Here is a 24,337-nt window from a genome sequence, read left to right as displayed (position 1 = left end):
TATAAGGTCAAATAATCAGTGCGCAGTGGCTCAATTAATTATTTAAGTCACGTCATCAACAACAACAAGAAAAAAAACAACTAAATCCTGAATTTTACAAGGAAACCACTTTCACCCTGCGTCTCGACTAAAAGTAAACTTTTTGACCTGCGACTTAGATAAAGAAACGGATTCAGAACCCCCAACGCTGTCTGGGAGGCTATTCAAAGGGTTACCGCCACGTGATGAAACAGTATTAATTTTTAACATTTTATCTTATTTGTTTTAACACACAAAAAAAAAAAAAAAAAAAAAAAAAAAAAATCAGTACTCTGCTATCTTGCAAAAATTATAAATTTCCTTACCAGCACATTTTTCAATTTAGTTTTATTACTATAAATTATAGTAAGTCCTCATCTATGTTCTTTCCCTTTTATACGTATAGAAAGCTAATTAGTTATAGGCCGAAAGATTCCTTTATTTCCATCAGTTTAAAAAAAAAAAAAAAATAAAAAAATAAAAAAAACAAACAAATAAACATAGCCACTACTAGAAGGTCAAATAATCAGTGCACAGTGGCTCAATTAATTATTTAAGTCACGTCATCAACAATAACAAGAAAAAAAACCCAACTAAATCCCGAATTTTACAAGGCAACCACTTTCACCCTACGTCTCGACTAAAAGTAAACTTTTTGACCTGCGACTTAGATAAAGAAACGGATTCAGAACCCCCAACGCTGTCTGGGAGGCTATTCAGAGGGTTACCGCCACGTGATGAAACGCATGGGCTCACCTTACTGTATTTCTTTTCTCATATCTCATTATATCCATGAGATAGGCTAACACAACGCCATTTAAACATCAGCATACCAATGTTAATGACTGGTAAAAAAAAGTAGACCGTTAGAACCATCAAGGCCGAAAATCCTTGACTAGAGGCTCACAATCTCCCATTTTGAAAACTCCTCCTCCCCATATTGAAAATACAGCTTGCTTGCGATTAAAACTGTTGTTTGAATACGAAATACAAAGAAATATATGTACTTTCCTGGCGCTGGTCATGTGTCGAGCACCAACAATCTGGACGTTAGTTTTGATCCTGGATGGCACCAAATTTTTTATGGTCTTATTTTACTTCTTTTATTTCCTTAGAAATGTGTTTGTCACTTTGGTGCCTTCCGTCTTTCTTCGTTTCGTAGTTGTAGCAGTAACTGCAGCCTAGTAAAAAGCAAACCGTGATTTTTGTAACTTTAATTTGAGATCGCTAATTTCAGCGAGACCGTGTCGCGAGAAAAATGTCGCAAATCCTTTTTAGAACCTTTTTTATGGCAACAATTTTATCAAGTCTGTAAAAATTTGGTTTGGCCCTTAACTTCTAAAAAAAGTTCTTTTCCAGAGAGGGGACCTGAAAAGTCTAAAACATTTTCCTCTGATTTTTTTTTAAATTCTAGTGGAATGTAGCCATGTGCAAGGGGATATCGAAAGCCACCTCCCCAAAAAAATAAAATAGTTTTGTGAATATAAGGTAACAACCAGTAATTGCCAGCAACTGAGCATTATAGTTTTTTCCCGATATCTTACCCTCAACAGCTTTGTTTAGGTATTTGTAGGCTACTGGCTATGTCGTGTTAAAAATTCAGCCGCATGACCATTGCTGCCCATCCGTGCCATCACTTCCTCCTTTTTTCCTCCGCAATTTTCCTGGTCAGATTGCGTGAAGTCGACAATACGCAAATATGTGCTATTCCATTTGTTCTTTAAGGTTCTTTCCAAACATAAAAATCATTGTCGGCACAAATCATAAACAACGCAATAGCTCTGCCTAAGTAAAGAACAATATTGGCACATTGTATTATTTATTTATTTATTTCTTTATACTACGTCACTGCGTATCGAAGGAGTTGTCTTAGAAACTTCAAAAAGGGCTCATTCGATTGGAAATTGGAGTGGCTTGTGCCCTTGTTAATAGTCAAAAGTGATTGGAAGGCATCTAACACCCCTTCCACGCCCACCATTTCCCCAAACACATCCAACCAAAATTTTGAAATAGCCAGTTTGTTCAGCGTAGTTGATTTTCTGATAGAAATTATGTTTTTGAGGTGGACACTCCTCCAGAGCCCTCAGGGCAAGGGTTGTAAGTCACGCCCTGGGGGCATATAAGGTTTTTACACAAGGGGCTGTCATTGAAACTTCGAAAAAGCTCATTCGATTGGAAATTGAAAGGGATGGAGCCTTTTCTAGTAATCAAATTTGATTGGAGGCCATCTAACCCCCCTCTCACGGCGACTTTTTCCTCAAACAGATTCAATCAAAATTTTGAGATGGCAATTGTGTTCAACATATCTAAAAGTTTTATAGACTGGGTTTTTCAGTATGATATCCCCCTGAGAGCCCTCGAGGCAAGGGTTGTAAGTTTTGCCCTTTGGGCATATAAGGTTTTTATAGGTAGTAATGTTGTAGAAACTTCGAAAGGGCTCATTCGATTGAAAATTAAAGGGTCTTCTTTTTAATAGTCGAAAGTGATTGGAGGATAACTAACACCCCTCTAATACCCACCATTTCCCTAAATACATCCAATCTAAATCTTGAGATAGCCTTATTGTTCAACGTTGTTAAAATGTCTGGAAATTATGTCTTTGAAGATGACCTCCCCCCACAGTCCTCAGGGCAAGAGTTGTAAGTTGTGCCTACATAAGGTTTTTTTTAAATAGAAAGCGTTGTCGTAGACAATTCAAAAAGGAATCATTCGATTGGAAAGCTGAAACGGCTAGTGCCCTTTTTAATAGTCAAAAGTGATTGGATGGTAAGTAACCCCACCTCTCACGCCCTCCATTTCCCCAAACACATCCAAACAAAAATTTTGAGATATCCAGTTTTTTCAACGTAGTTGAAAGGTCCGGAAATTATGTCTTTGAGGATGACAACCCCCTCACAGCCCTCAGGTCAAGGGTTGTAAGTTACGCCTTGGGGCATATAAGGTTTTTCTTATAGAAAGTGTTGTCGTAGAAACTTCATAAAGTGCTCATTCGATTGGAAATTGAAAGGGCTAGTGCCCTTTTTAATAGTCAGAAGTGATTGGAGGGCAACTATCCCCCCTCTCACGCCCACCATTTCCCCCCATACATCAACCAAAAATTTTGAGATAGCGATTTTCTTCAACGTAGTTGGAAGTTATGAAAATTAGGTCTTTGAGAATGACAACCCCCCCCCCCCCAGCCCTCAGGGCAAGGGTTGTAAGTTATGCCCTGGGGGCATATAAGGTCTTTATTGAAAGCGTTGTCGTAGAATCTTCAAAAGGGCACATTCGACTGGAAATTGAAACGGCTAGTCCCTTTTTTAATATTTGAAAGTGATTGGAGAGCAACTGACGCCCCTCTCACGCCCACCATTTCCCCAGACACATCCAATCAAAATTTTGAGATAACGATTTTGCTTAACGAAGTTGAAAGTTCTGGAAATTAGGTTTTTGAGGATGACAACCCCTTCACAGCCTCAGGGCAAGGGTTGTAATTTATGCCCAGGGGACATATAAGGTGTTTATAGAAAGCGTTGTCGTAGAACCTCAAAAAGGGCTCATTCAACTGAAAATTGAAAGGGCTATTGCCCTTTTTAATAGTCAAAAGTGATTGGAAGGTTTGACATTTTTAAAGTAAAGATCCACGTGGGTACAATGTATTATTACTTTTTTTTTTTGGTTTAGACCAGGGCGCTTCGTGTCGAAGAAGTTGTCTTAGGAACTTCGAAAAGGGCTCATTCGATTGAAAATAGAAAGGGCTAATGCCCTTTTTAATAGTCGAAATTGACTGAAGGGCAAATAGTCCCACTCCCACCCCCACCTTACCATTTGTACATTATGTTTAATAACTAAATGTTGCCTTAAGATTAAATCAAAATGCACTGTGTTAATACCAATTCTCAATAAGGCATTTCAGCAGTATCCCAAGAAAGATTGGGGGTATTATGTTCAAACTTTTAGGGCTACTTCTGCTCTTAAAACTTAACCAAATCAAAATATCGTAAGTGTATCCAAGCTATCAAAGAAAGTAAACAGATTTTCTTTTGCGAATGGCATCAAGTTTTCTATTTCAGGTCAATTAGAGAAGGTATGAAACTAAATTAAACACTACTATTTGTCTCCAGATTTTTAAAAGGGTGTATGTTGTTAAAAATTGCTGAAAATTTTTTCCAGCATACAAATAGAAGGTCAAACTATAAGGTCTTAAAAAAACGAAAAGATTTAAAGAATTATTTTCTTTTTCTCTGAAAAGACTATGTCTGTATAAAACGAACAGAAATTAATTAAAAAAAACTTTTTCTGCAAAATAATTTTTTCAAACAAAAGTAAAGAACTCCATTAAACCAAAAACGAGCAAAAATAAAATCAAATCATCTACCAACCGTGAAACTACCACAAATCAGCATCGATAAATAAATGAAACCCATAACGAACAGAACTTACAATAAGTAACCGAGTCAAACTTAAAACGAGCCGAAATTAAAATGAGTAGGGCTCAAAACTCCTCTGCCTTCCCAAGGCCAGAACATAATTTGCACTTTACTGAAAAAAATACAAATGAATTTGCATTTTCAGTTTAATATACATATACTGATATTTGGTAATCAAAGTTTTAAATATTATTTTATTTATTAAAGTTATAAAAGAAAAAACTTTTATATTTTTTGAATTCTTATTAGTAGTGTTATAATTGGGAGGGTGAAAAGTAAAGAGAACAAAATATATTTTTGCCCAGAAAATTCGTACTAAAACCGAAAATAATGAACAGGTTTTGTTCATAAAAAACTTAAACCTACCACTTATGAAACTTACCAGTAAGTTTGACCTAAGACTTACCATTGCCAGGTAAGTTACCCAGTGGTAACTTACCGTGTGGTAACTTACGTCTTGCATACTAGTATGTTGAGATCAAGTTCTATATATTTTCTTTTTTGTTCACTGAATTCACAGCTAAACTATGCAAGGTAGAAATGTGAAAGTTTGTACAGAACATGAGAATGCACATAAGCTATGAACCATGAGAACAGACATACAGTATAAAAATCAAAAAAATATACATTGAAAATAAACGAACTAACTGAAAAACTAGAACTTTGATGTCACGATGTGCGAGAGCCAAAGGCCTTAGCCGCAAACGGTTGTGGACATAGCGAGTGGAGAGGCAAAAAAAAAATGTAGAAAAGCCAGTCTTTTATTAGCTGAAAAGCTGGGGAAGTAGGGTCTTTCCTCTGTATTTCAAAGTGATTTGCCTTCTGCCTGTGTGCGTTGCTATCTTTCTATTTCCTGAGTAGAGAACTAAACCATTGAAGCGAGAAAAAAATATCGCAAAATAATTTCGAAACCCTGGGTGTTATTGTGGGCTATAATAGTCTAAAAAATTGTTACAGAAAAAAAGAACACTGAAAATGACATCATCTGATAGCTATTTGCGAGGATCTAAGGCCTGAGTAAAGTAAGCGGAAGGATGCAACGCAAATTCATGAAATGACCTCTTTTATAGATAAAGAGGTGTGTCTGCAATCCTCGTAGGCTTCATGTATAGCCTCAACTACACGGGAAAAAACCTAACAGATACTTGTATTGGGTGCAAAATGTTCAAAAGCTATGTAATCCCTTTTTTTCATTCTCTATTCTTACTATAATTTGGACTTCAGGTCTAGATTGATCTTTTATTCAAAAAACAAGAAAGCACACATTAATTACGTAAAATAATTTTTAGCAACAAAATCTGTCCACTGGGACTTGTCAACGCAAGTGGTCATGCACAAAAAATACAAATTTAGTAACTGGCAAGTATAATAGGTGGTTAATTATGCCATTCCAATTTTGTCCTAGGCCAATTTTGATGTTAGTGTCAGCCTGCATTAATTTTCGACGAAAACTTAAGCAATTTCTAAATATGTTCCTTTCTGAAAATACTTATTAAGATTTTAGTTCGATTTCACCGACGACTAGCATTTTTTCTATGACGAAAGTTTCCTTCCGAAACAGTTATTTGGCAAAAACAACATAAAGGTTTGGGAACAGGTTGGCGCTAAAATTGAGTTGAAACATGGCTAATTCCACTGTCTTGAGAATCGGCGCTTGAGCCTCAAAATCAAGCAACTGGGATAGTCTGTCGGAGACCTTCCTTTGTAAAGACTTCGAGCAAAATCAAAATTTGTGATTAGTGGACGATTGCTTGTAGTACAATACACACTTTCCAGATCTAGATCATCGAAGACGACACCTCTTTCCATTATACGCTTAAGTGTATTATTCAAACTCAGCCAAAAGAGTTTCCTTTTTCTTTCTGAAAGCGTTCGGATTCCATAATTATTCCTTGAATTGAAGTCGGAACCCGACTCAGGATGCTCAGCAATTAGAAAGCCAACATTTCCCAAGTCATAGAAATCTTTGAAGTCAAGAGTACAGCTTAAACCCCGAAGTTTTCTGTAGATTATCACTTCCAGCGGCAATCCAACATCTACTTCCGATTTACCACATTGCAAAAAATTTGCTTCTACTTTCCTAAAGTCTATATCCCTTAGTTTTTTCATGAGTATCTTCTGTTGGTCAGTTTTTCTAAAACCTTCAACCCACCTACTGGAACGTGATGGAAAGACTGCACGTTCTGGAAAAACAAAATCATATTTCTTTTTGAAGAGAGATGATGAAAGCTGTTCTATGTGTTTCGTTTTTCTTCTTTTGATGATTCTGAGTTTTTCTGAAGTGTTAGTTGCCCGAGGATCTTTTACATTGAAACCTGCTGCTCCCTTGCGAGATGTTGATTCGCTTATTTCTGGAATAGAACCTGTTACACTCAACTTATGAACTCTTTCTTCTCTTACCCTATGGGGGGAAGCATATTCACTTGTACCTAAACGCGAGGGTGACATTTCTAGTATATCTTGATAATACATCTCTAATACTATTTTACTTTCTCAATTGGTGAGCTTCACTTAAACTGGGTACCATATGCAGAGGAGTCGATATATATATCGTTGATGACGTCATTAATTCTTTACTTTTATGATGTTATATCTTTTTCGGTATGACGTCATGTTCTCTTAAATTTTAGATTCCTTTAGCTTTATAGCAACAACACTCTTTTACACAAGAAATTAAATTGCCCTATGAAAAATCAATGCCTGGATCGGAGTTTTTACAAAAAAAGAAGAAAAATGTTTCGTTATATTGAAGAGCAAGAACAAAATCTTGAAAATAAGGTTATCTATCCCTCCTCCCACCTCACTTCCTGCGTTGAATATTAGAATACAATTTGTCCTTTTCTGAAAGCACAGAAGATTCAAAGGTAAATACAGTACTTGAATTCTGAATATGAAACAATTTGGTTGGTTTATATACTATGACAGTCCTCACGTGCGCATCTTTGGTAAAATTTAATTTCAAGCCCTTGTATGGGAAATTTTTCAAGCAACGTATATTGCAAGCCAGAAAAATTCCTGAAATCTCTTTAAAAATATATAGCCAATAGGAATAACATGCACTTTTGTTTAAATCTGAAAAATACTTATGCATATAGCATCAGAAATTTCTATCAAATTCTGAACTTTTTCTCCATAGGTCTTTATATTTACGAAGCTAATCCTCAATTTTTTGAAAATTATGTATATTATTAATTAAATTAATAATTCGACAAAGGTGTCTACGCAAGGATCATCATGCGTCGAATCTATTATTTAACGGTTAGAATTCAAATCATTTATTTTGCTTCGAATCTTAAGTATTTTAAGGACCTTTGTTCTGAACTACAACACTTGAAAATCCAGATTATAATCTAACATTTAACATGGGAATTAGAGAATAAATAGCCTTCCCTCATCCCGTAAATACCATATCTTCAAGCTTTAGTCAATTTTCCTTACTAATGGCAAACATTTTTTTGTTGTTTCAGCAATGAAAATTTCATATAATTTTTTTGGCTAGCTACTGCTCCTGCTATAAAACAGAATTGAACCAATGCGATTTTAAACGTTTCATATTTTGATTCTTGTTGGTTAAACTTTAGTTGTATTGTGTGATTCATTCTTTTTCTTCTTCATCTTGTTTTGATTGTCAGAGAGACGCTTTCCCATAATTTCGTCACCAACATCAAATTCCAGTGAATTGTTTGATTCACCTCTTGCTAGGACTAAAGTTTCGGTTTTGTTTATTGTTTTTATAATTTCTTATCCCCATACTAAGCAAATTTAAATTTTGGGTCTGAATGTCTTCTTCCTTTGAAACTGCAGGCTTGTTTCGTCGTGTAAAAGTAATTTTCATTTTGGCTCAATTGGCTATTATTTCTTTTTGGGGCCCTTGGGAGCAGCCTATCCCAAGCCATGAAAGCAGGAGGATTGGGAATGGGCTAATCACCTATCCCCGTAAAAATGAGTTTCGAATCGACAACGATTAATTTGACTTCAAAGATGGTGACCATGGACCACCCCCAGACGCGTTTTCTAATAGCGAAACAATCTTCCCATCTTGCGTTTTAGAATGTAAGGGCTATTAATCCTGATACCCAGCCTGGATGCTTTGAGGGTGTAATTAAGACCATCCACTCATACAATGTTCAATTATATGAAGTCTTCTAAATGAAGTCTTCTTCTCAGGAAAGGAAAGAAGACGTGAAGCTGGATTTGTCCTAACTGTAAGCGAATCAGCTAAGAAGTCGATGCTCGAGTTTATGTCAAGTGATGAAAGGATGCTAAAAGTTGGTTTTGCTTGTTCCTAGACTAAATTTACAATCATAGCTGCATACGCCCCAACGAATGAATATGATGATTCCACGAAAATCTTGTATTGTGCGATGAGTTTAATGCCAAAGTTTTTTAGTTATCACAGCTATGCTCCAGAAGTGACTGGTCGGCACGGTCTTGGTGCGATAAATGACAATGGAGTGCTGTAATTAATGGCTGCGTCAGCCGAGGCCAAATTGTTGGAGGAGCGTGGTTTTCGCACCACGATATACACAAATGTAATTGGACATCACCTGTAAGGACTTCACGAAATCAAATTGATCACGTTCTCATCACAAAGCGGCACAAACGCTGTCCAGAAGATGTTTAAAATTTCCTTGGGGCTGATTCTCACTCTGATTTCAATTGAATTAAGGCGTGAAATCAATTATTGCTTCCTGTTTAAGCTTCACAGACGCTAAAATAACATGTTCGTTCGTTCCATTGTAATTATGGTATTATTATTATTTTTTTTTTGTAATCGTAGATTTCGTTGAGCAAGATTTTTGTTTCAATTCAATGTGATTCTTCTGTCGCTTGTTCCATGCTTTTTGCTTTAGGTGTTCCGAGTCATTCGTCATCTTGTATAGTTTCGCATTCGCCATAGATACCAAAGACGACAAACCCCAGAAGGTTTTCCACAATTATGACTCTAAACGAATTCTCCCAAACTTCTATCTTTTTGTCATGGTATACCCAAAGGCATAGTTATTGGGCCTTTCAACTATGATGAACAATATGGCTATCTCAAAATATTGATCAGACGCTTTTGGGAAAAAGTGGCGGGTGAGGGAGTCTAGTTGCCCTCCAATTTTTTTGGTCACTTAAAAAGGGCTCATGACTTTTAATTTCCGTTCGAATGAGCCCTCTCCCGATATTCTAGGACCACTGGGTCGATACTATCACCCCTAGGAACAAAAAACAAAAAAAAAACGCCTAGAACCTCCTGGCTAATTCAAAATCCGTCACAACTTACCCTAAACGTCCAGCTTAATAATATAAGTCGTTCTTGAGATATTGCTGTGTCACCCTTTTGACAATCTACATGCTCATAGTTCGTTTTGATTTAGCATTCAAATGAATTTACTGAAAAAATCTACATTGTCAGTTTAATATACATATGCTGATAATTATTCCTAATTGATAATTTATGATATTGATAATAATTGATAATTATCTTAATTGATTTTTGTTTTCTTAAAGTTAGAAAAGTGAAAAATTTTAAAAGAATTTTTTTCAGCAAAATACAAATTATATTCTGGCTTTCGGAAAGTTTTGTGGTTTAGAATCGTACTCATAATAATTTCTCCTTGTTCTAATCTTGAGTCTTATTTATTTTAATTTCTTTTTATTTTGGGTTTCATTAATTGTCTGATACTTATTTATGATAGTTGTATTCTTATTAGATTATTTTAGTCTATTTTTGTTCATTTTGGTTTACTGGAGTTCTTTACTTTTTTTAAAAAACTTATTTTGTTGAAAAAGTATTTTTTTAATTAATTTCATTAAAAACCTCTCAGGGATTCTGAAACTATATTTTTGTTATTCTCTCTGGGGAAGAAATTTTCCTCTGATCCAACTAAATTTTTAGTACGATACACTAGTCAATAAATATCGGAAATCAAAAAACAATCTGAAAAAAGCTTCCTCAGGTAGGGGAGGGGGATACATGGTAAAAACAATGGTGTGCTAAAGCCAGACATTGCTAAGCCCTTATTCGATTTTGGTTTAAAGGTCTAAGGTATAATTTTTATCTTTTGAATTTTCATCACTATAGATGAATTCCAGATTGTGTTTTGATTACCCTTATTATAGGCTACACTATAACTTTATTTCAGCATAACTGGAAAGATTCTTTTTTGTTTTTCAGGAAAGTTTCACGTACCCTTCTAATAGAGAGATTTTTTTTCTACTATTAGGCCGAAATGTCAATACGATATAGTCTATTTTATAAAAATGCCATAAAGGAAAGAAGAATCCGAAATAAAAAAGAATTTGATATATATAGGCCAAGTTAAAGATTTTAGGGGGTTCGTAGTTTGTCTCTAGCAACGAAAGGTTTGAAAAGGAATTTGCGACGTTAGTTATTATTGCATTTGGAAAGAGCGTTGAATGACAGATCGAAAGGTCAATATATCTAACAGCCAGCGAATTGATTTATGATTTAAAGTATTTACCTGTGTTTTACCCTCTTGAAAAGTAGTTGAGTTAGATCAATGAAACTGTCTGGAAAGGATTTAGAGCCGTAATTCCCAACGTGGGGCGCTGGCCGTACCATTGGGGCATTTTAATATTTTCGTGGGTCATGGACAGGACGTGTACTCATCGACTGACTATGCTTTAGTGGTGGTTCTCAAACGGTGGCACGCGTAACCCTTGGAGGTACGCATAGATTTTTAGAGGGTACGCGGCCAGCCAACAAAAAAAACCTTTAACTCTAGGACTGGCAAAGTTGTCAGAATTGTCCCTTTCTGCCTCTTGAGCGATTTTAGTGGGGACATGTATACGTGCGCACGCCACTAAGGCTTGGTCATCAGAGTGGCTATGTAGGCCGTCCAGTCTCTTGTGTCACTGCACTGCAGTAGTATTGCCTGTTATTACAAGCTCGCTCTCAGTACTGTGTTATTTTTGTGGTGTGTTGTGTTAACCTGCGGACACTCAGTCCTGTTTTAACAGTACGTTAGTGTATTGATTCAGGTATGCAAGTGAATTTTACAATAAAAATTAACAGTGGATAAATGGCTCCTAAAGATAAAGCCTCATGAAAATCTGAATAAAAGTTCTAGACCATCAACTCCACAGAATGAAAGTAGTCCTGAACGTCTTGTTACTAATGAACAGCCAAAGAAAAAAACAACTGGCAAATGAATCTAAAAGTAAAAAAAGAAAATATGACGAGTTGTACTTGAAATTAGGTTTTACTTGGACTGGAAGCTCAGATGAACCTAATCCACAATGCGTTGTTTGTTCTGAAATTTTATCAAACGAATCTATGAAATCAAACAAATTTTGAAAGCAAACATTTGAATTTAGTAAAAAAAAAAAAAAGGAACTACAGTACTTCGAACGTCTTTTGGAATATCTTAAAAGTAGGAAAAGCATCAAAAAACAGTTTTCTGGCGCAGAACAAAATGAAAGTGCTGTAAAAGCTTCTTAACAAGTTAGTCATTCGATTGGTAAAAACCATGCTATTGGTGAAAATCTAATTCTCCCTGCCGCAGCAGAAATTATTTCTTGCATGTTTGGAGAAAACGAGGCAAAAAGAATTAGACAATTACATTGTCAAATGATTCAGTTTCAAGGAGAATTAGTGACATGGCCTGTGACATAAAAGAATAACTTGTCGGGAGTAATTCGAGGTAGTACTTGCTTTGGTATACAACTCGATGAAACCACGGATGTCGCTGGCATAACCTAACTGATCGTTTTTTGTACGTGGTATTTTTCAAGATGAAAACTTTGAAGATATTTTATTTTGTAAGACACTTAAAACATCGACAAAAGGTGAAGATATTTTCAAGTTACTAGATTCTTTTTTTTCCCGAAAACCAGCTCGAGTGGAAAAACTGTGTGTCAGTGTGTATGGATGGTGCTAATGCTATGAGGTTTCAACTGAGTGTAAATTCACTCATTGTGTACTTCACCGAGAGGTTTTGGTGGCTAAGAACCTCCCTAATAAACCTATGTTCTTGATCAGAGTGTTAAAATTGTGAACTTCATAAAAACTAGGCCTCAAAAATCTCGCTACTTTAAAACTCTGTGCCAGGAAATGGGGAGTCTCCGGGTTAACTTATTGCTACATACTAAGGTACGATGGCTTTCTCGGGGAAATGTTGTGTCCCATGTACTTGGACTCCACAGAGAATCCAATTACAAATCCCATCTGTCTTCTGTACTTACTGATTTTGATTAGCTTTTGAAGTTGGCTTATTTAAGGGATATTTTTGAAAAACTGGAATTTAAAGGATATTTTTTTCAACATCTGGAATTTATCCATGCAGGGCAGTGTTTCTGATATTTTTATGTAGAAAAAAACTGATGCAATGGTAAAAAAGATCACTCGCTAAGAAAAACAAACAGAAAATAACAACTGCGAGCCGTTTGAAAGATTACATCCATTTTTGCAAGATAATTAGAAAAACATATCTGATTTCACTGCACTCAAGACCCAAATGAGCCAGCATTTGAATGTATTGAAGATCCGCATAAGAGAGTACTTTCCACCTTTTGAGAAGTAGTTAGACTGAATCCGTGACCCATTTAATGCTGATGCTATGGACACTAACCTGACACTACCTTTCCAAAGGAGCAACTCACTGAAGTCTCATGTAATCCCACACTGAAAAATAAACATTTGACTGCTGGTACTACATTGTTAAATTTCTGGATCGGTATTGGGAAGGAATACAGAGAGCTGTCGGTTATCTTAAAAGCAAATCTAGAAACAAATTCAATGTTGAAGATGATTTAAGATTGTATTTAACTAAGTCAGAAGCCCATTTCGATAAACTGTGTAAAGGGAAACAAGCTCATCCTTCTCACTAATTTCTTTGAAAGTAAGCGCTTTTTGTTCTTTAAATTTTGTGTGTGTTTGTTTTTAAATGAAAATGTTTGTAAAAAATATTTCTTTGTTTTTACTTAAACACGATGCCTAATTGAGTTCAAAAGATTAAGGCTTTAAAATTTGTTTTATATTTTAAGCGGCAGTTTACTTAGTACTGGTCCTCAGAAGGGGTACCTATAATGTTTTGTGGGTAAAAAGGGGTACAGGGACTAAATAACTTTGAGAACCGCTGCTTTAGAGCCTTAATTTTGAAAAAAAAACATTTTTCATGTGAATAACGTCACATTCACATGCATTTAAAGAGCAATAAAGATACATTGTAGTATTACAATGACGGCATACATTGTATAAAAGGTGCTGTATTCAGACAATATTTTTTATTAGTATAAAATAAGCCTAGAGGACGACCCAAAACAATACCAAGTTAATGACCTTTTAAGCTTCCTTCAGGTAAATACACGCAAAATTTTGGATGACAAAATTTATGTATCACTAAGGGGGGGGGGGGCATTGCCCATAACCGGTTGAGAACCACTGATTTAGAGCCTACGTTTCAGAATTTTTTTCTTGTTATCTTGAGTGTCTTTTATAAGTCCAAAAAATAATATTAACGTGTAAAATAAACAAACTTTTCTTTATAGCCAAGGACTATATCCAGGCATTAGGAAGGGGAATGGCGGCTTGGATGCAGTTAAGTTTGAAGCGAGTCTATTAGTTCAATAAGTTGAAACTTTCTAAATTTAATGAAGTAATAATTTTCACATTATTTAGTCAAGAAGAAGGAATATTCTGAACTGTGGGCTCACCAAGCATAGAAGGAGACCGTTGCACCAAAATTATCAATTTTGTGTTTCGAGTTTTATTGCATCCCAACCCTTTTATGCCTTTTTGATTCTTGAGAGCCGGGCCCCAAAGAATTCCAAATTTTTTGAATTTCTGGGCACTTCTTATTCACATTAATAATATTTTTTTTTTCATAGACCCTGCTAAAAAAAAAGTTATGATTTTGCCCCCTGAAAAAAATCTTACGTATTTGCTTGACTAGAAGAGAAAATACAAAAAAAGGAATGTAATGAAGTTTGAATTTTGTTACTGTAATGTTTAGTTCAGAAGTTGTTTTTTTTTATAGAACTAGCAAATATTGAACGTTAGAGTTTTTTTTGCGACATTTTTTTTTTCAGTTCAAGGATGCTGTGATAAGGAGGGGTCCTGGGAGGAGTTTTTCGCCCTTGGTCCGGTCCTGGCTCTCGGTGGCAATTCTTCTATCCTGGTTCAAAATTGTTCAGTCTAAAAATAATGATATTAAATGAATCAGTATGAATAATTACAAATATTTATGGATAAAAACACACGAATTATCAGCCCAATTTTTAAATTCATGGTTGTTGAAATGTGATTAAAAACCTTCTTTTTTTCAGTCCAATTATCAGTCCAATTTTTAAATTCATGGTTGTTCAAATGTGATTAAAAACCTTCTTTTTTTATATCTTTGATTCGCTAATCATCGTCTTTTTAGTCTCTATAAGAATGTAGGTTACACTTAGTGATACAGCAAGATTTCGGACTTTTCTTATCTTTTGGCTGTAGTACTTAGTCCAAATTCCCTCTGTTTTTTTTTAATTAATATAATTTCTGCGTTTTATTGCAAATGCGAAAGGTTGTAATTATATTGAAAGTGTATATTTTTTTATGTAGAAGAGCATACCCCTATTTTGTAAAACCCAACTTAGAAATTAAAACTGCATAGCATTATATTGAAGTTTTACTTGTTTTTTGAGAGATCAAAGAACCTTTCCTAAGTGTTGTGATAAGGCATCATATCTCTCCATAATCAACGTGGCAAAAAAAAGCCAATTTTACCTTCTTTTCAAATTTATCTCATATCTCATGGTTTCATAAGTTTTTTTCCAATTTTTGAGCTGTTCATTTGTGATTTTTCACAAGATAAGTTAATTTTTCAGTAAGAGAAAAACATGCTTATAAGAACATGCTGACAAGAATAGGTTGGTCCTTGTTAACCGAAAAGGCATAGAAAGTGCGAAGTGGGTCTCTCGGCCAGAGATCCCTTATGTTCTTTTCTTATGACAGCAGTGTTTGGGCGAAGGTCCACATCTGTATCAACAAAGACAACATCTACATTTTCGAAATGTTGTCTCAAGTAAACCGTCTAGTTGTCACAGATAGCACCATAATATAGCTTAGGTTGTTGGCTTTTTTTGGTGACATTTGGCATTTATGTGGTTTTTTGGGTGAAAATGAAGTCTAAAGTAATTTTGTAGCTGATATAGCAGATCGAAATGTGTAGTAAAATACCCTTATAAGCCCATTCAAAGTTAAAGCATTTATTTTCCATTTTTGGACTGTACTTCAGACCTTTAATTGCGATTTGGCCATTTCCCGGTTTCAGGTTTTGCAGACTTCTTGCGTTGTTTTTTTTTATCCAGATTTTTTTTTAACATTTTGGTGTAAAAATCATTCGTGTTGTAATCTTTTCCAGGTTTGACCCTTTTTTCATGTAGAATGACTAGCCTATATAGAATATAGTTATTTCTGCTGGATTTGAAATACAGTTTTGCACTTTATTCATGTGTGGTTCAAATGAAAAAAATCTAGAAGAAGAGTATTTGGCAATAAGAGTAATTATCAAATGCTCCACGCTTCAGTTAATTTCTTTGGTATTTATAAGGTAGAATAGGATGGTGCAATTCCGGTAACTCTCCTTACTGATTTTATGGTAGATCGTAGAAAAACTTGAAAATTAGAAAAAAAGCCTAAATATTACAAAACCACCTTCGGAATATGAAATATTAAGGTTAAATGTATTCAGTTAACTATTTTGCTATCATCTATAGTATTTTAATACTACTGTGAACAGCTTTTGACGTAAGCTTAAACCTTTTGTGACTTATGAAAATATAATGTATTAAGGCCTCACTATTTTGTAAAAAAAAACTTTGCGAATTGGAAATTGTATTTTCAATGTTGAATAGATCTTCAAAGAATTATTTTCTATTTTCTAGAAATAAGTTGTAAGTACTTTTTTAACGTTTATTTATATTCCAGACTCCAAAACATGAAAATGATTGATGGTAAACCCGAATACAAAGGTGCTATTGACGTCCTTGGCAGAGTTGTCAAAAATGAAGGCATATTTTCTCTTTGGAAAGGATTCACTCCATATTATGCCCGTTTGGGACCCCATACCGTGCTCACATTCATCGTATTGGAAAAGATGAATACAATGTACAGACAGCTAGTGATGGGAGACTATAGCCACCGAAGCAGCGGCCTTTAAATTTACTCTCTTAACCGTTTTCAGAGGTTTAGCGAATGTTTAATTATTCAGGTTGCTGCATCTAAAGGTCGCAAGTTTCGAATGCTGAGTTTTAGGAGAGTCTATTTCAACGCTTCCGGAACTTATGATTAATTAAATACACGTCTGGGATTTGTCATAAACATTGATAGTGCGTGGTGTTTTGCTACTGCTTTGCCCAATTCAATCATTAATTTTTGTTGAATCTTCTAAGATAAATAACCATCCCCTAGAGACTGTTGTAGGTGAATTTGCCATGCCAAACAAAGTTAATTTCCATTCTTTATTCCCAAGCACTTCCTCCTTCAGATAATCAGAGCTGGCTTTGTGCCTCCGTTTTTTCTTGTAGGTTAAGTCGTGGTAATTTTTCAAGCAAAAAGAGAAATAAGCCTATTCGTAGGTAATTAAATAAGTAAAATGACGGCTGGTGGATAAAAAAGAAAAAAAAAGAAAAGAATATTGCATAGTCAGTGTCAGGACATAAACTGGACTTCAAACGCTAATCAAAAGGAAAAATAATTTTAAAAAGCAAATAAATAAAGCTTTGATAAATTTTTCTTCGGAACTTTAGCCTTGGAAAGGGGCACCATGAATATGGAAGCTTATAGATCTTTTTGTTATAACTCAAAACTCAGTGTTCATCACTTTAAACTTTGTTTTGTTTGTTTTTTGAATAAATCCTGAAAAATACTGTTATTGGATGTTTTATTTGTAATTGTTGCGGTTCGTTGCTCTTCTTTTTTCTTAACCAAATTAAGCTATGAACAAATACGAGGACTCATGTATCAATATTCATTTCAATACAGATAGTATCGCTGTATTCAAAAGCAAAGGGTCTATCTCAGAGCTAATTTGAAAACAAGCTGTTATTTTCTTTAAACCCTTCTCAGGACTCCTCCTGAGAAGGAGGTCCACTGCTCCTGTTTGCTGAGACGCATTTAATCCGTAGGAGTTGAAGAGACCATTTGCGAGTGTGACTATAAATATTTCAGTACATCTAGCTCAAGGACTACCGAGTATAATTTCATGTAACTCTAAACCAAAATAGACCCACATTATTAAGTTATATGCTGCAAGTGCTTATAAATTCTTTCTTTTTGTCTTTAATACATCCCTTAAAATTATTTTATATTTCTTTGTAAGATAATGATCTTATGTTAATGGTCATTAATGATCTTATATTCTTATATAAAATAATCTTGTATTAGCTCTGTTGCAAAATAGTGAAATAGTGAGGTCTTGTGTTCCTGTGTGAAAATTTTAAACAGTAAAAAAGAGCGAAAAGTCTTAGATTCACAAGATATTTTACAAGTAGTATGATTTTCCGGTCAAGCGCTACGATATAGCCATAATTGTCAAAGTTTTTGGTAGTTTTTCCGCTTCTTGAGTCAAATCCTATTAACGTCCTTCTGTAAGCCAAAGTTCTCTAAAATTAGAATTCAAAGCAGGAAAATTAACATTTTTTTTTGTTTTCCTTAGCTATTGGTGGTCATGTTTGTAAACGATCCCTATTATCCCATTAGTGTGTCAACGGTCATATTTGACGGACCTATGCTTACTTTTTAATACTTCTTAGTGGGACCAAGCATATCCTGCTGTGCCGAATCAGCTGGACGTTTGTCAATGCTTCCCGACTGTATTTTTGCTAGGACCCTGTGGTAGCACAGTGAATTGATGCTCTGCTTGGTAATACGGGGTCCAAGGATGGATTCCCGCTGCAGCAAGGTGGGTAAAAAGCTTGGTACTTGTCCTTGTAAAAAGACCCAGCAACTGAACCGTCATTTTGACGTCCTATGCGCCAGCAATTGTTCAGAAGGATCTTTTTTGTATTATTTTCGCTAAGAAACCTTCCTGTAAAGACGGAAATTTGCCCATGTCATTCCTATACAAGAACCAAATGGCGATCCAACAAGCTTGGGCTCATATAGGCCTATTAGCCTCCTCTCCTTCACTGGGACAAATTATGAAAGCGCTTTCAATCACACACTTAGTACCTGGAGTCAAACGACCTTTTAGGTGGCTGCTTATTTGAATTGTACCGAATACGTTGAACGCTTGACTACCGACTGTATTACTGTATAGACTTATATTGATCGATTTTCCATAAAAAGGTGCGGAAAACGCTCAGCGCAATAGCTCATACCTGATTAAAAAAAAAAGAGTTAGTTTCGAAACCATTCCTTCAAATGGAATAGAACTTGGTTGGATTCATTCTTCTTCAGAAGATAAATCAGTGTTTGGAAAGTTATCTCTTAAAAGGATAAACCACAGTTCAGCTTTAATTTTTTTTTTTTAGAGGAACTGTTGATTTGTATTGTGCAATACACACCGTGAATACTTTTCAGACTCCCTTGCCGTTGCCTATTAGTCCTGAAAGAACCGTATTTTTTGTTAAAATACACTAATGAAAGCATTTTCTGTATCTACTTTAGATTTTTCTTACTCTTGTAATTATCAAACAGTTCGTGGTAACGAACTGTAAGTAAGGAGCGACCCGGCTACATAGTAACTGAAACTATAACAAACGGATACCAATAGAGACATCAAAAGAATCGGATTTTTATTCTGATTTCCAATATATAAGTTTCATCAAGTTTAGTCTTGCCCACCAAAAGTTCCGAACCTGAGAAAATTTGCCTTATTTTTGAAAAACGGGTGAAAACACCCCTAAGAGTCATAGAATCTTAATGAAACCATCAGATTCAGCGTATCAGAGAACCTTACTGTAGAGGTTTCAAAAAGTTTTTGTAGTACTTTCAAAAAAGCTATTTATTCTAATTAAACAGCCTTTGTGATTCAGGGGTCATTCTTAAAGAATTGGAATAAATTTCGAACTTTAGCATAAAGAGTGAGGTATTGACGATGGCGTGAACCCCCTCATACGTAATAATTTCTGTTCGTTTAAGTCTTAATTTTGCTCCTTACTTTCAGTTGAAAAAACTTTTTTTAATTTAATATCGGTAAAGGATAAAACTGCATCCTTTTTTTGTGTTGTATGAAATTCTTAAGAACTGAGAGAAGATACATCTCTTCAGCATGAAACGGCTGGATAAATCTCATCCTCTTCCCATCTTGGTTATTTTTATAGCCGTTAGATTGAAGCCATGATTCGCTCTATTTAAATAAGATAAATGCACTCTCATAATCTATTTAAATAAGATAAATGCAATATAATCTATTTTGAAAAGCTTTAAAAAGATAACATTCCATGATAATCCTCAAAAATAATGTACCAAGCTTAAGTTAAATACTGGAAAGATTGGTGGGTTTGCATTAAGCTCGCACAAAGATTTCTGCATTTTGAAATTTTAATTAAATCTATTGCTAAGGAGGGGGGAGGGGGTTAGAACCAAAACCGTCTAACATAATAAAACAAAACAGCGGAGTGGGAATGAAGATGTATTGTTTCTTTTAATTTTATCTTACCTTTTTTAATCGCATTTTTTATTATTATTAATTTAAAAACTTTTCCACGAAAAAGTCGCTATCAATAAATAAATAAAACTCAAAACGAACAAAAATTACAATAAATAGCCAAGTCAGACTCAAAACGAGCAAAATTTACATGATTAGGGCTGATAACTCCCATGCCTTCTCAAGGCCAAAACACAATTGTGCTTTACTGAAAAAAAAGGCCATGGATCGTCAGTTTAATTCACATATACTGACATTTATTCCTTAAAAGTTTTGATAATTTTTTATTTATGAAAGTAAGAAATGTGAAGGCATCTCAAACGTATTTTGTTTTCAGTAAAGTGCAAATTGTGCTTTGGTCTTGAGAAGGCATAGGGTTTATCAGTCCAACTCATGTTAATTTTTGCTCGTTTTGAGTTTGACTTGGCTATTTATTGTAATTTCTGTTCTTTTTTAGTTTCATTTATTTATTGTTAGTGTTTTGTGGTAGTTTTACGCTTGGAAGATTATTTGACTTTATTTCTGCTCATTCTTGGTTTAGTTGAGCTCTTTACATTACTTTTTTTATAAAAAACTTGTTTTGTGGAAAAAGTTTTTTAGATTAATTTTTGTTCGTTTTTTTATTGACAGTCTTTTTCTTGCGAAAAATAATATATTATATCTTTTCGTTTTTTTTTTTCTATAAGAATCCATATTATGGGTTGCTATTTGTATGTCGGATAAATTTTTTCAATAATTGTTAATCCTGACACAAACAGTATTGTTTAATTTAATTTTATAGCTTCTGAAGTTGACCTGAAAAAAAAACTTAATGCACTCCAAAAAGATTCTATCTATTCTCTTTGACAACCTGGATACACTTACACTCTTTTTATTATTTAAATTGTAAGAGCAGAAGTAATAATAGTAGTGTCTCCAAAAGTTTCAACTTATTAGCCCAAGTCGTTCTCAATATATTGCTGAGGTGTCGTATTGGCAACCATAAACACAATTCCTTTTGATTTATTTTACATTTAGTTTTAAAGCATATTGGGCCAATTGAATAACTGTGGGGGGTTGACTTGCCTAATATCCCTAAAGACATAGTTGCTGGACGGTACTACTATGCTGAACAAAATGGCTGTTTCAAAAAGGGCACCAGAACTTTCAATTTGAATTGTATTAGCTCCTTTAAAATTTCAATGATATTTCTAGTTATTATAGAGTGGTGCTGCATATGCTATTGCTTGTATGCCCTTTTGGAAACTTGAATACATATAGTTTTTTCCTTTAATTGAAAATCCTAAATGTCCCCTAAAACTCTCGTTTTAAAACCATTAGTTTCATTAGTTCCTTTAACTGTGGTGGTAGTATTCAAAGTACACATATAATGCCACCTGGCAATTTCATAATTCACCACAGCTCACCCTTAAAGGTCTAAATTAATAATGAAAGTTGTTCTTCAGACATTACTTTGGCACCAATTTCGAAAGTCTACATGCTCATAGTTTGTTTTGACTTAGTTCAACATCCGCTTAAAAATTCCTTAAGAGCTTCACCTGAATACCTATAGCTTGTGCAATAGTAATAGTTGTAGCAGCGTTAGTAGCAACTTGCGCGTAGCACCTTTTGGTTTCTTCAATTTTACCGTCAGCACATGGTAATGGGTTCAGTCTAACAGAAACCATCAGCTATTTTTGAAGGATTTCTTATGCTTTCACTTGACAACCTGTGTGGAGATAGTGTGTTTAGATTTAGTTCCATACAGCTTCTATGTATCCCAAATTTAGCGCCTTAATATCCTTAGTTTTAATAGTAGTAATAGTAGCTATAGAGTTAATTGCTGTAGCCTAAGCTTTAGTGGCAGTAGTAGCAATAGAAGTAGTAATACTAGTAACAGTAACAGTAGTATGAGTTGAAGCAGAAGCATAAGGATGCAAATATTTTATTTTGGTTAGTTCTCAACATCCCTCACAACAAGCCCTGTTAGTTTCAACTTCACACGCCTAATTGTTCCTAAGATGTTGCTTTTACACCCTTTTGACAACCTGTATACAGAGGGCGTGTTCTGATTTAGTTCATCTCTCCCCCCCCTCCCAAAAAAAAAATTCTTTAAAATTTCACCTTCATGCCCTTAGGCTTGGTTGTTATAGTAATTACACCAGTAGTATTGGTATTACTAGTAAAAGTATGAATAGCGGTAGTACTACTAGCAGTAATAGTATTAACCTATTGCCTTTTGGTCAGTTGATCATCCCTCTCCGTGAGTCCTGAAAGTTTAAACTTAATACAATTAGCCATTGCTATGATATAGCTGATATATCCTTTCGGTGACCTGTACGTTTAGATGCTTATTCAAATTTTCATCTCAATGCTCATAGCCCTACACGTAGTTGCAATAGAACTAGTAGTAGTAAATGTAGCAGTAGCAGTAGTATTAGCAGTAGTGTGCGCATATTGCCTTTTGGCGACATGGTCTTCCCCTTTGATTAGTCTCTGAAATTTCCAATTAATACCCAAATCAACTCTTGAGATACGCTATTTTGACAACGGGCATGCATGTAGCGTCTTTTGATTTAGTTTGAATGTCCTCTTTACTGTAAATGGAGTAGTGTGGTAGTTATAGTAGTATTGATAGCATGCAAATATTGCCTTTTTGATCATCTCCCATATTATTTCCTCTATTTTCCAAATCAATATACTCAGTTATTCCTATATTGTACCCTTTTGACAATTCATATAGCCTACACATAATGTGTTTTGATTTAATTCAGCACTCCCCTCAATATTCACTGAAAGGCTCACCTGAATATCCTTTGTCTTCTTGGAAAGTAAAGTTCAAGCATGCATACCTTTCTCAATACCATATACTATGTGTAAACAATGAACGAATTGCCTAACTTACAGCCCTCGTCCTGAGGACTGCGGGGAGGTTGACATCCCCAATGACCTTTCAACAATGCTTAACAAAATAGCTCTCTTAAAGTTTCGATCGGGTATGTTTTGGGGAATAATCGGCTTGGGGGGGGGGGGGGCTGAAGTCCCTCAATTTACTTTTGACTCTTAATTACGTTTCTAATGTTTTAACTTCTTCAATTTTAATAAATAAAAAAAATTATTTAAACTTTAAGGAATAAATATCAGTATATGTATACTAAACTGACAATCCAAAGCCATTATTTTTAGTTAAGTGCAAATTATGTTTTGGTCTTGAGAAGGTATGGGGGTTGTCAAAGATATAATTTTCAGAGCTTTCAACTACGCTGAACAAAATGGCTATCTCAAAATTTTGATTTGTTGTGTTTTGGGAATTGACGGGCGTGGGGGGGGGGGCTTGTTGCCCTTAAATCACCTTTGACCAGTTTCCAATCGAATGAGTCTTTTCCGAAGTTTCTACGACAACAAATGGCCATCTCAAAATTTCTATCAGATGCATTTCGGGAAAATACGAGGTTTGAGGGGGTATCCACCCATCGATCACTCTCCATCTTAAAAAGGACACTAGAACTTCTGATTACCAATCCAATGAGCCCCCTCCGAAGTTTTACGATCACCCTTTCTATATAAACTTATGCTTCAAGGGCATAATTTACAACCCTTGCCCTGAGGGCTGTGGGGGGGGGGGTGTCATTCTTATAGACAGAATTTCTGGACCTTTCAATTACACTGAACAAAATGGCTATCTCGAAATTTTGAATCGATGTGTTTGGGGTGGTATCCACCCTCCGATCGCTCTGAATCTTAAAAAGGGCACTAGAACCTCTGATTACCAATCCAATGAGCCCCCTCCGAAGTTTATACGATCACACTTTCTATACATACCGTATATGCCCCCAGAGCATAAATTACAACCCTTTCCCTGAGGGCTATGGGGGGGGTTGTAATCTTCAGACATAATTTCCAAACCTTTCAATTACGTTGAACAAAATGGTTATGTACACATTTTGATTGGATGTGTTTGGGGAAATGGGCCTGGGAGGGGGTCAAGTTGCCCTCCAATCGCTTTCGACTATTAAAAAAGAGCACTAGTCCTTCAATTTCCAATTGAATGAGCTCTTTCTTAAACAACAAATGGCCATTTAAGTTTCTTAAACAACAACTGGCCATCTCAAAATTTCCTATCAGATGCATTTTGGGAAAATACGTGGTGGAGGGGGGTGGGTATCCATTAATCTCCCATTACTCTGAATCTCAAAAAAGGGCACCAAAGCTTCTGATTAGTAATCCAATAAGCCCCCTCCAAAGTTTATGCGATCACACTTTCTATATAAACCTTATATGCCCCAGGGCATAACTTACAACCCTTGCCCTGAGGCTGTAGGGGGGGGGGTGTCATCCTCAAATACA

General features: G+C 35.2%; 1 protein-coding gene across 3 annotated transcripts in view; it reads left to right on the top strand.

Moving 5' to 3' along the window:
* LOC148956370 (mitochondrial 2-oxoglutarate/malate carrier protein-like) overlaps positions 1-17,293 on the top strand; it is a 79,452-nt gene extending 62,159 nt beyond the window's left edge. For all 3 annotated transcript variants that reach the window (XM_089107582.1, XM_089107541.1, XM_089107614.1), the window contains exon 6: positions 16,348-17,293. In XM_089107582.1, the coding sequence (XP_088963708.1) occupies positions 16,348-16,579 (232 nt within the window). In that variant the 3' untranslated portion in view covers positions 16,580-17,293. The remainder of the gene's footprint in view (positions 1-16,347) is intronic.
* The last annotated feature ends 7,044 nt before the right edge of the window (positions 17,294-24,337 follow it).

This window comes from Artemia sp. Qi Xiang Cuo, chromosome 1, assembly GCF_049724085.1.
Source record: "Artemia sp. Qi Xiang Cuo chromosome 1, ASM4972408v1, whole genome shotgun sequence".
Lineage (NCBI taxonomy): Eukaryota > Metazoa > Arthropoda > Branchiopoda > Anostraca > Artemiidae > Artemia > Artemia sp. Qi Xiang Cuo.
This window is presented reverse-complemented; position numbering and strand designations above follow the sequence as displayed.